We start from the raw sequence: 12,232 nt of genomic DNA, 5'->3' as shown, positions 1-12,232 counted from the left end.
TCCTAGCTTGAAATAGTTAACTGTCCTCTGCTTTCACATTTCAAGAAGTACTTCAGGGGGCAGGATTGAGGAGGCTTCCTAAAGAGAGGTGAAATGTGGAGGAGTGCCCCTAAATGCTCTGCCCCAAATCTTCTGGGTTTCTTGTCAGCTCTGCACGCTACCTTCCAACCTTCCCTGACTCCTCTGCAGCAGGCCAGAGATTCTAATTGCTGTAACTCTCACCGGTTCTCCACCTCACTCAGGCCCCGTGGTCGTGGTCTGCCTGCTGGCCCACCCTGGAAGTCATCCCAGAGACTGAATGGAGAAGAGGGAGATGGAAGACTAGTTCATGAGAGAGGGCAGGAAGGACCTCTGTATAGGGTAAGGCTGAGTGGAGGGTCAGTTTGTCCAGCTGATGGGGAGAAACTGGCACTAAGAAATGTACTATCATAGAAAGAGCCTAAGCTCTGGCACCAGTCAGTCCCAGACTCGTCGAGATCTACCACTCTCTGGAGGTGTTTCTGATTCTCTCATTTCTTCCTTCTTAAAATGGGGATAATAATACCTCCTACTGAGAGGCTGTGAATGCTTGATGAGAGTGATATGTGTAAAGTACCTAATCAGTGTCTGGTAAATAGTAGGTCCCCAATATATGGACCAATAGATGGTGTTAAGTATTAAATCACTGGTTCGGACAACAGATGCTCAGGGACTGTGCTGTGTAAGACGTTAGCCACTGGGCACATGTGGCTATTTTAAATCCAGCTCCCCCATTGCTCTAGCCGTAGGCCAGGTCCTCAATAGCCATCTGTGGTTAACGGCTACCGCAGTGGGCAGCACAGATACAGAACATTCCCAGCCTCATAGCACTGCTCTAGGAGTTCTGAATTAAGGGACTCCCCTGCGCCTCGGTGGACCAAAAAGCTTCCCAAGGAGTGGGATTCAAGTTGAGTTTGGGAGCTGGGACAAATGTTAGAAGAGGAAAGAGCAGATATCAGGTGTGGTTAAATTTGTGAAGAAAGGCAAGGCACCCAGAGTTGGTCCTTCTTGTGTCCCCATATTGACACTTGCCCTCCGCAGTGGGAAAAATATTTTTAACAACTAATTCCAAAATTTGAATTGCTTAAGGCTGAGTTTCCTATGTTCTTGCTGGGTCCCTGGATGATCACCCCCTTCCCTGTGGTAACCCTTGCGAGCCTAGAGGTGGGCAGGGGCTCTGGACAATTCCAGTGACTAAGAGCCATCCTGTGCATTCCACCTGGAACTCTGTTCTTCCGTGTGTTTCTCCATCCCTTCCCCAGCAGCCAGCAAGATGGCTTGGAAATTCATCTGGAAGCTTCTCCTCAGAGGTAAGTATACGCCTGTCTCTGAATCAGCTGGTGCTTCATAAGGTCTGCATCAGGCTCTCTGGGCTCCCAGCTCTTTCCTCAGCCTCCAGTTCAGTGCTCACCAGTAGCTGAGTGGACCCTGATGCTGACTGCAGCAAGCCCAGGCTTCCTGGCAGAGCCTTGGACTCTTCCAGCACCGGGCCCTTCCCACCATCTGAACCCTCCCCCTCATCTCCCTGTTCACAATGCTTATCCCTCTCCAGCAGAGTCTTTGTGCACTGGAAGGCTTGATCTCCTGCTATTCCCTCTGCAACTAACCATTCCACCTCTTTCCACACATTCACAAACACCGCATTCTCCACATTTGAGATGCATTCTCTTTTCGCTTCTAGCACACTGTGTTCAGCTTCCCAAATGTGGCTTAACATTGTCTACCCAAAAGCACTTCCTGCCAAGTCCCTAGTCCTAGGGGACTCAGTGTGCCTCAGCTCACTCATGCCCTTGCCGTTGTGGCTCTGTTGGTTGAAGCATCGTCCCATACACCAAAAGGGGGTTCAATTCCCAATCAGGGCACATGCCTAGGTTGTGGGTTCAATCTCTGGTCAGAATGTGTATGGGAGGCAAGCAATCGATGTTTTTTTCTCTCTCTCTCCCCCACTTCTTCTCTAAAATCAATAAAAATATTTAAAATGATATTTTTAAAAAGCCATCTTGTGTGGCATGCTCCATTTTTCTCACTTGGCTGGTCACTTGCTAAGGAAGTGACCCTTTAACTATTCGGACGGAACCTTTCAAAGCAGAACGGGTCTAAAATGGAGCACTGAAGTAGGGCCCTCGAGTATTTCCAGCGTTTCCTCCTTTGCTAGTTCAGTCCTTCAGAGCTCCCTCCCACCACACCTGCCCACCCACCATATGTCCATACCAGGATCCCATCAACACGCACAGCACAGTGGCACCTTAGCTTGTTCCCTCAGGGTGTGGGTGTCTACAAGCTGGCCCGACAAAGCAGTGAGTGCTCTCACTCAGCACTGGATACACACTGGGTTTCCCTGGGGGCCTTTGAAAAGTGTGACTTTCTAGGCATTGTCCTCAACCAGCTGCACCAGGATCTCCAGGGTGAACCTGGGCTGCCGTCTGTCTTCCTTTTCCCATCTGTCTTCCTTTTCCCAACTCGGGTGATATGAACAGACTCTGCTCAAACTGGGGAGAGATTGGGCGTGACGTGACAGAGTTTGAGGAAAGCAGTTCTGGAGTGGTACTGTCAGTTCAAATGCCCGCTCATGCATGGCTGTGTGGTCCTAGGCCAGTCTCCGAGCTCACCTGCTCCCTCCTCTGTAAATGTGAATCATCATAATGGCACCTCCTCTTGGGGCTGCCACGAGTATCACATGAGTTACTACTTACCAGGTACTTAGGACTGCAGTGCAGGCATATAGCAAGTGCTCAATAAAGGTTCATTATGTTTAGTCCTCTCTAACCTCCTCCCCAGTCTCCTTTACGAACCCCTCTCTCCTCTCCACCTCCCCTTATCAAAGCCCCATTTCACACGTGGTGTGGGGAAATGCAGCACCAGAGGGGCATATGGTGCTACAGGGAATTTGTGGGAGACAGTACCTGCTCCACACCATGCTGGGAACTGCCCAAGGAGGAGGCTGAACAGGGTGAGAGGCCAGCTGGGAACCAAAGGGTTGCCTTCCACAATTCTCTGTACAGGCTGTCCTTGTGTGCCCTGACCCCCAGCCCAGGCACGGCGCTGGGTCAAAAGTGGAACTGGGGAAGAGTGGTGACTGCAGAGACAGCACAGATGAGCCAGGACCTCCGTGCCTTACCCTCTCCTGGCACGAACGCACAGGTCTCTAACTGTGTCATCCACAGTTCTTCACGATTTGCTTCAGTGCCTAGCAGAGTGCTCCAAAAACTGCTAAATATGGAAAGGAGGGGTGGGATGGGTGGGGATATGACGATTAGAGGGCAGACCAGAAAGAGTGAATTGCGACAACAGAGGCAGTCCTAGGACTCCCCTCTGAGGTTGGGGAAGTGTACTCCAGAAGGAAGCAGGAAGACCCCCAGGAAAACGCCTCATCTACTGCAAAATTTTGCCGAGGTCCAGTTCAGGAATAACAACAAAGGGAAGTGAGCAGGAATGCAGGCTGCAGATAAACAGATAGCCCTACGTAGAGTCTACCCTACCGTTATATTATCACAGTAGTTACCTAGGCACTCACAGGGGCTGGGTAGTTACAGGCAAATTTGCTGGGCCCAAGGGAAGGTTCAAAGTAGCCTGTCTGGTGTCCCAGTGCATCCAAGTGGCTGTGACATCCTTCTCGCCCCAGCCAAACTAGCCTGGGATGTTTGGTGTGCTTACCTCATCCCTCTATTTCCCTCTCCTTCAGTGCCTTCAGATCTTACCCATCAGTCACTGGGGACCATTTCAGGTGCCACTGCTGGGAAGCCAGCTGTGGCTGTTCTGCCTTCTCTGGTCTACTTTTCCTCCTAACTCCTAAGGCTTTTACTGTCGGGTTCTCTGATGGCCTAAGTAATCACTATCTTGTGATCCCTCTCCTATGCTACTTGTGCCATTATTTAACTCTTAGTTTACATGCGTTATCCTCCTACTGAAGGTGGAAGCTCCTGAGAACATGGCTTCTGAGTCACTCAAACCTACATAGCAGCTGGAAGAGTTGAGCATATTCATTCAACAGTTACTGAGTATTGCAACATGCCAGGCACTGTGCTAGGTTTTGGGAATTCAGCAGTGAACAGGACAGCTAACATATTGAAGGCACTTAGTATATATTTGTTACATGGATGGATGGATGGATGGCTAGGTGGATGAGGTCCATATTTGTGGCATCCTCTCTGTTCTGGGTAGAGGGCAGTCCTAGGAAGTTTAGTCTTATATTAAGGGTAGCAAGACAGGAAACTCACAGAAGGTAAGTTACTTGCTTAAAGGCATCCATTTGGTGATGCTGCGGCCAGAAAGAAACTGGGACCAATGAATCTGTGATAGGATTCCTAGGAAGTCCTATAGAATCCATAGGACCTCAGGGTCTTCAGATGTTACGTGTGGCTGCTCAGGCATCTCTTCAGATGTCCTCCAGCCTCAGTGACAGGGCAGCCACTTGAGAACAGTGCCCCACTGCTGCTCCTGGTGAGTTCCCTTATCCCTTCCTCCACGATGCCTTGCACATCTAACTAACATCTAAAGTAGAAACAGCTGAACTTTGTCCATGACACCCTAGCCAGCAGCCTGTGCACAAGTACCTGCCTATGTGCACGTCTGCTGTACCTCCAGATCAAAAGAGCAATTCGGGGAACAGGCGGAGCCTGGCTTCCCATCTCCCACGTCTCAATATGCCCTCCCGATTGAAACTGGGCTAAGATTCTGTTACCTTACCTGGAGCCTGGGCCCATCCTCAGCCTGGTGGAAGGTGAGGTAACAGAATCTCAGCCCGGGGGGGGAGGGGAGCTGGGAGAGAGTCCATCAAACCACACAGACGACCCCAAGGAGCGGAGACAGCACTTTCTTCTTTTTAAAAAAGTTTCTTTTCCTTTTACACGAGCTTGGTCTGCTCAGCTGAAGAGCCAGGAAAAGCAGTCAGTGCTCGGTGGTTGAAAGGGAGTGGGTCTAAGCCTGAGAGCCTCATCACCATCGGGGGCCCCGGTGAGTTTCTCTTTGAAGTCGTACCTTATCTCTAACCCAGCTTCTTACTCGTTTGAGTGTACCTTTAAATGGACAAGGATTCTCTCCTTTTTATTTATTTATTTTTAGAAAGAGGGGAAGGGAGGGAGAAAGGGAGGGAGAGAAACATTGATGTAAGAGAGAAACACTGATCAGTTGCCTCTCATACATACCCTGACCGGGGACCGAACCTGCAGCCTAGGCCTGTACACTGACCAGGAATTAAACTGGTGACCTTCCGCTTTGCGGGATGACACCCAACCAACTGAGCCACACCAGTCGGGGCTATTTATTTATTTTTTAATCCTCACCTGAGAATATGTTTATTGGCTTGAGAGAGAGGGAGACAGAGAAACATTGATGTGAGAGAAAAATATCGATTGGTTGCCTCCTGTACACACCCGACTGGGGATCAAACCCACAACCTAGGTATGCGCCCTAACTGACAATTGAACCCGCAACATTTTGGTGTAGAGGACAACGTTTCACCCAATTGAGCCACCCTTTTAGTGTGGACTAAACCCCCAATCTTGAGAGCCAGAGGCCTTTAGAGGAAGGGTAGGGTACAGGATACTGGAGGTGGGGAGGAAAGAACAGAAATTGGAGAGGGAGGGGCAGGAGGCAGGCAGCGGGCAGAGGCAGGTTCCAGTTTCATGATTATCAGTTTTATCTTACTAAATTGATGGAAACAATAACAACATAAAGAATGATGACATCAGATGGTATATAATTCCATTAAGTAAGCAAAGTTCTTTCACATGGGTTCTTTCACTTGGTCCTCAAACGGTCCTGCCTGGCATACAAATGAGGGGCCTGGGAAAGAACGGCTAGTGCAGAGCTGGGATCAGTGCCCCCAGTCCGGGGCTCACGCACCACACACCGTCTCCGTGAGCACTGGAGGGAGGAGTCGTGCCTTAACTGTTGTGCCTCCTCCCACCCCTCCTCGGCACTTAGTCCAGCATGAAGCAAACATCCCATACATGGCAGGAACTCAACAGTGGGCAGGCAGATGCTCTGGGCATGGGGCAGCAGGGCGGAGGAGGGCGGCGCCCCAGGGTGGGCGCACACAGAGTTGCAGTGAGGAAGGGGTGGGCGGTGCAGCAGTGGGCAGGTGTCTCCTGCCCTTGGATTCACTCTGCTGGGCCAAGCAGCTGGTTAGAAACAAAAACAAACACCAGGGATACAGGTTCCTGCTGTTAACAGCTTCAAACCGCCACAGGAAAACTCCAAATAAATATAATTAGAAACTTGTAAAAACGTCCTCTCTGTAAACCTGCTCCCCAGGGTCTACCCTTTAAGCGCCCCCTTCTCCCACCCCACCCCCATGTCCATATATCCTGACACTCTGCCCTCACCCAGGGATTCCTAAGATCTGGTTCCTTGTTCTGGATCTTCTGCTGGATCTTCTGCCCAGGTCTTCCCTCAGCTCCTCACTGTCAGTGACCAGGTGCTGACAGCCCCCAGCCTGGGGCTCTGAAACCCAACCCTCCACCCCAGCTCTTTAGGGATATGTTACAGCCACAGGGACACCGCAGGTAAGAGTGAGAGCCAAGGGGCGCTGTTTAGCCATCATCCCGCCTGTGGGGCCAAATCGAAGCATCTGCTGACAACTACAAAACAGCGCCTTGGTCTGAAAAGGGGAGACATCTGGGTTGAAGCAGAAAGAGGAGGGCTAGTCTTAGGTCTGAGAATATATGGTATGAGACCAGGGACCGGGGCCCTGAGACGGAGGCCCTGGGATGTGACCCAGAGTGTTCAGTTCCCAGAACACAAACTCTTAAGCTCCATTTCCCAGCGTTGTTGGATGCACACACATTAATACACAGAAACACATGTTCTGCAGAGGCTACTTCCAGGGGAAAATATCCCACTTAAGGACAGAGTAAGAACTATCAGGTACTTGGAGCCCCAGGACGCTGGGGTGAGGCAAGAAAGGAAGAGTAGCCAAGCGATGCGGATGCGGGCAGGGAGCAGTGCCCAGGAAGACGAGGGCCTGAGGTTCAGGCGGGCAGCCTGGGGAGGCGGCTGCAGGGCTGAGGCTTGCTCGTGTCTTCTGCCTTCAGTGGGAAGGATTTCAATGAGATGTCCAGAGGCTCAGAGCTGAAAGGGACCCTATTGATAACTCTAGTCCACTTTACAAATGAGGAAGAGAATTTCAATTATTTCCTCAGAAGCCCCAATCCTTGGTCTCTGTATCTGCGTAAACCCGGTGGCACCATACTCCCTGCCCTGTCACTCTTGGGCCGGCAAAATGAGGACAAGGAGGAGAGCGGCCAGTCTGGTGACAGGGGGGGCCACTGGGGAGAGGCTGAGGGTCCATGTCGCCCCTCAGCCCAGGTGACCAGCTCCACTACCCCTCAAACATCCCTGGGTTGGTAGTGGTATCACTTTTCCCTCCAAAGACCAGCAGTCTCTCTGTTTCCAGACTCCTGTCTAGAGCCGAGCCTCAAGAAGCTGTCCCCAGGTCTGGGCCTCTTGCGGGCACTGCCAGCCTCAGAGCAGCTCTGCAGCTTCCAGCCCTGACAGGGACTCTTTCTTATAAGCAGTCATGTGCTAGGGATACAGGACATCAAAGGAGGCCCACACCCTGACATGTGGGGGCCAGAATCAGGGGCAGAGACCGGGCTGAGTTCAGGCAGCAACTCCTCCACTTCCCTCTTCTCAAGAGGGTCTGAAGACAGCAGTTCCCTTCCCCCACTCCAGGTCAAGGTGCCGGACCAAGCCATTCCGCTTCTTCGCTTCTCCAGTGAAAACAAAATGCACATTGCCCAGCTTCCTTTTTCCTCCCACTGGAGCACTGGGCGCGCACGCACATGCACACGTGTGTGCACACACACACACCCTGAGTCATGCACTCACACGCTCACACACCCCAGCGAATGCACATCTCACCTCACATTCCCAAACTCACACCCAGGGCCGGCTCCTTTTACAACAGGTCCCAGCCGCTCACATCTCAAACCGGTTCTCATGCTCGCGGATTCCTGAAGGTTTCAGAAAACAATCTCATTTAGGGGGTGCTGATAACTTTCTTCTTTCTCTGCCTGTAGTAATTCTGGCTCCCGTGTCATCTACTCCTCTCTCTCTCTCTCTCTCTCATTCCACCCTGCAGAGACTCGGGGAGATGAGGGGTAAGAAGTGGAAAAGTTCTGCAACCCCACCCCCAGGGGACATGTCACTAAGAGAAGAGAGGTCAAAGGGATTCCTGAGGAATTTCTAAGCAGTCCAGCCCCTCTCTAGCCCCTGAAAAAGGCGGGAGGGGGGCTTAGATCGAAGACCAGTCTCCAAGAGTGGGGACGGACTCTCTCCCCAGTGTGGCCTGGATGGGGCACGGGCATTAGCCGGCTGCCCATGGGGCCACCCTCACCCGCTGACACGGTTATGGTTTTCATTTCATATTTTGGAGGGAGGGGCTAGGAGGAACAGTCCCCTCACTGTAAGAGCCGGCCACAGGAGCCCAGGGAAGCCGGGAGGAGAGGAAACAGCCACATTAAAGAGGAAGAAAGGGGTGGGGGAAAGAAAGAGAGAGACACACATACACCCAGACAGAGACCCAGAGAGACGTGCCGAGACAGAGAGACACTGTGTGCTGCCAGATGAGCGCTCTCAGTCCCCGGGATGGAGTACTTGGAAATTCTAAATACACGACTTTATCAAAATTCTCTCCTTAATGAGGAGAGAAAAACAACCAGGTGAACAGAACGGCCAGGCTGGCTCTCCCTCCCTGAGCCCCTCCTGGGGACAAGTTTTCCCTGAGGCCAGGAGACCTTTTCATTCAGCTGTAACCTGAGCCCTACACCAGGATTAGGCCTTTTTAACCACTGCTGCACCCCCTCCCCAAAAAAAGCAAATTAATGCTTTTAAGTTAACAATTATCTTGGTTATCCAGTCTGTCTACTTTAAAATACTCAGACAGGCACTTGAAAAACACTCAAAACCATGTACCCTCATGCTCACTCACCCCAGTCACATAGCTTCCCCACCCACTCATTCACACACAGCTCTGAGAGACACTAAAACATTCGTATTCACACTTAATAACCAAGTCGAAATTTACACAGACACCCAGCTGTGTCATCTGTGGGTGATCCTGGGGAGCCCCCCTCCCCGCCCCCCGACATACACATACACTCACCTGCACACTCAGGCTCCCTTCCCTGTCCCTCCCCTCTTCCCCATTCCACACCATTTTGGTGCCCCCCACCCCAAATCTCTGGAGAAAAGGGACAAAGATCCAGGTATCCCCAGAGATATAGTAGAAGTGCAAGATACTTGCCAAGAGTATTTGTACTTTAAAGACCTGCTAGAGCTTCATTTAAAAGCACGTGGCACTAGAGGCACACTTTATGGAACCGGTAAGATCTAGGAGACATGTTTGGGAGCAAGAGGTGTCCACACCACTCTTTCTGTCTCTGGCTAAGGCTGCCCTGCTTGGTCAGTCCTTGTCTGGGCCCAGAATATCCCTCAACTCAATAAACCTCTTGTTTGGAAATCTCTGGCAGACCAGGCTGATACACTTCCTGAATATCAGGGTCAAAGGCAGCTGAAATGACAGGCTTCGATTCCACGCCCAGCTAGACTCAGGGATCGGTAGGGAGGAAGAAGCTAAGCAAACTACATCCCAGTTAGAGCAAATGTGGCCCAAATGTGAGGTAAGCAGTGGACAAAACTATTAGTCTGCAAGTTCCTTGAGGGCAGGGGCCTCTACACCACTGCATTTCCCACTACACCCAGCAGGGCGTTGCAGGAAACAATGAGCCTTGGAGGGATGTTGAGTCCTCCTGTCCCCGACTGATGGTCTGATCTCACCGGCTAGAAAGCCTTGGAATAATGGCACATGCCCCTTCTAGGAGTTTCCATCTGCCCCGAGGACCCCTTTTAATGAATATACTGCTTGCTCCCCTCCTTTTCCCCCCAGCACCCCTGTCTTACTAGGCCACTACAGATACTGGCTCCAACTTGAAAGAGGCCCTTATCTTGTCTCTAGATTACGGGACGAAATCTGTTCCTTCCTTCAGACTAAACTCCCTAGCTAATTCCATGTTATGAGTAAGTCAGCACGCACTACAAAAGCCAGCTTTGTTTATGAAAACACAAGCAAATCCACAGTGGGAGAGGGGCTGCTCCCAGGCTGGGGGTGGTAGTGATAGTAGGCTGTCTGGAACCAGGACTGGAACAGAAGCAGTTTGGGGTTGGAAGGGCTGGGGGTGGGGCCTGGTATCTGACAGATGAGGGTCTCGTGTTTTGGTTCTGTGAAAGGACAGGTTGGGGGAGGCGGAGGGGAGCTGAAGAGGCAGTGTTTGGGGAGAAGATGGCATTGATACAGCACCTTCCTTTTAACAAAGTGGGAGCCCATTCAGTACAAAGTGCAGCTTAAGAGCCAAGTGCTCAGGCTCCGGGACACAGCGACTTACCTGACTACCAGAGACTCAGGCCTCCCCAACTCCCAAGTTCAACTTTCCCTTCTGGCCCAGCCAACTCCACACCCAGCTTGGTTTCAGGAGCTCTCGACAACCAGCAGAACAGTCATATACTCCTGGGCAAAGCCTTGCCAGGAGGAATTTTCTTTTTTATCCATGTAATCTTTTCCTGGGTGAGGACACGATGGGGGAAGGGTGCAGCAAGAGGTCAAGGGGGAGGGGAGGCTGTCCCAAGGAGCACTGTAGTCCGCCAGCCTGGTTTCTGCCAGCACAGACTTGGGACTGGCCAAGCACTGAGACTGGGGTCAGGGATGGGGGCGGGAGGGCCTCTCTGTCTCTCTCTTTAATTCTTTGAGGGATCTGTCAGAGCTCCCCAGCCTGGAATTTTACTTTGTTATTTCAATGCAATTCTGACCTGGATTTAAATGGAATTGGAAACCCAAGGCCTTAATAAATAAATATTATGATAAGAAATGCAAGCCATGGTAGACGGAAGAGATTTCCCCCCAAAGAGGCAGAAATGCAACATTCTTGCTGGGAGCCAGAGTCACATAAATTTTCTTCTCTTCTTCAGCTCCCTACCATCCACTGAGAGACGAGTTCGTTTTTCCATAAAAGATCCTATTTTTCTTTAACAGTTTTCTACTGATTAGACAACAACTTTGAACTTTCTATCTAACTTTGCACGAGGATTGGGGATGAGGGGAAGAAATCTATGGTATGGCTGAAAAGTTTTCATTCTCAGTCTTTCCAGGCCACAACTGAAGTTTCTGGCAATGTTAGAGAGAAGAGAAGATTCTATCTCATACTTCCGGAGGACAAGAAGTTTTTCGAAGGTGTTGGGGTGGTAGAGAAATAGACGGAATTCTGAGGTGCGTGGTTACGTCTGCCCCGGACCCCCGAACTTCTCACTTATCCGTGCCACCTCTGGCTCTTCCAACCCTTCGCCCGCGGCGCAGCGCCCAGAGGCCAGGTCCCCAGCCCGGGAGTGTGGTGCACTGTGCCGGTCCTGACAGCAGCATGCTTCCCAGCACCTGCCCTGCCCCTCGGAAGTCGCGTCCCCGCCCTCGGGCCCCGCAAACCCGGCAGCCCCGCGGCCGCGCGCCCCTCCTTCCTTACCTTGCACGGCTTTGCTGTGCTGGGCGGCGCGGGCGTAGACCAGCAGGACTAGCAGGCAGAGCCCAGGCACGCGCCCCGAGCCCATGCTGGAGCTACGCGCGGCCGGGCGGCCGGGGCCGGTCTCGCAACTCCGGTAGGGCGGAAGCGGGTCGGGCCCCCGCACGCCGGAGGGGGGAGGGGAGGGGAGGGGGCGCCCCTCCGGGGCCCGGCCGGGGGCTGCGGGTGCGGGACGCGAACCGCGGCGCCCTGGCGGGAGGCTCCCGATGCTGCCGTCTTCTCCCGACCCGACGCCGGGAAGAGCGAGGCGGAGAGCGCGACGAGGCTGGGGCACCCGGAGCCGCTGACGGAGGGGAACCCCCGCCCTCTCCTAGCCAGGCTGTGCTATCGGCGGCGGCGGCGGCGGGGCTGCTCCGTAAAATCCCACCCAATTTCCAGCTTCGCCTGGAGAGAGCTGCAGCCGGAGAGCGCGCAGAACCCGAGCAAGGGACCTGAGAAAGGGGAGGGGAAACGCAGCGCCAGAAACACGCCCTTTCTGCCTTTCTTTCTTCCTCTCTCGCTCTTTCTCAGTCTCTCAGGCTCGGTCTCTTTTTCTTCGCCTTTCTCCTCCTCCTCTTCTTTCTCCTCCTCTCCTCGCTCCTTTTCGTTTTCTTCCTCCTCCCCCTCCTCCTCCTCCTCCTCCACCACCACCTCCTTTTTCGTGCCCT

The 12,232-nt window shown here is 52.5% G+C and overlaps 1 protein-coding gene across 3 annotated transcripts in view; it reads right to left on the bottom strand.

Annotated features, from left to right (window-relative positions):
* The window catches only part of SCUBE3 (signal peptide, CUB domain and EGF like domain containing 3), a 33,460-nt gene extending 21,847 nt beyond the window's left edge, over positions 1-11,613 (bottom strand). For all 3 annotated transcript variants that reach the window (XM_090280412.1, XM_090280413.1, XM_090280415.1), the window contains exon 1: positions 11,529-11,613. In XM_090280412.1, coding sequence (XP_090136538.1) covers positions 11,529-11,613 — 85 coding nt within the window. The remainder of the gene's footprint in view (positions 1-11,528) is intronic.
* Positions 11,614-12,232: the final 619 nt, after the last annotated feature.

Source organism: Furipterus horrens, unplaced genomic scaffold (assembly GCF_987537825.1).
Source record: "Furipterus horrens unplaced genomic scaffold, mFurHor1.1.pri manual_scaffold_6, whole genome shotgun sequence".
NCBI lineage: Eukaryota > Metazoa > Chordata > Mammalia > Chiroptera > Furipteridae > Furipterus > Furipterus horrens.
The sequence above is the reverse complement of the archived record's forward strand: the minus strand, read 5'-3'. Positions and strand labels throughout refer to the sequence as shown.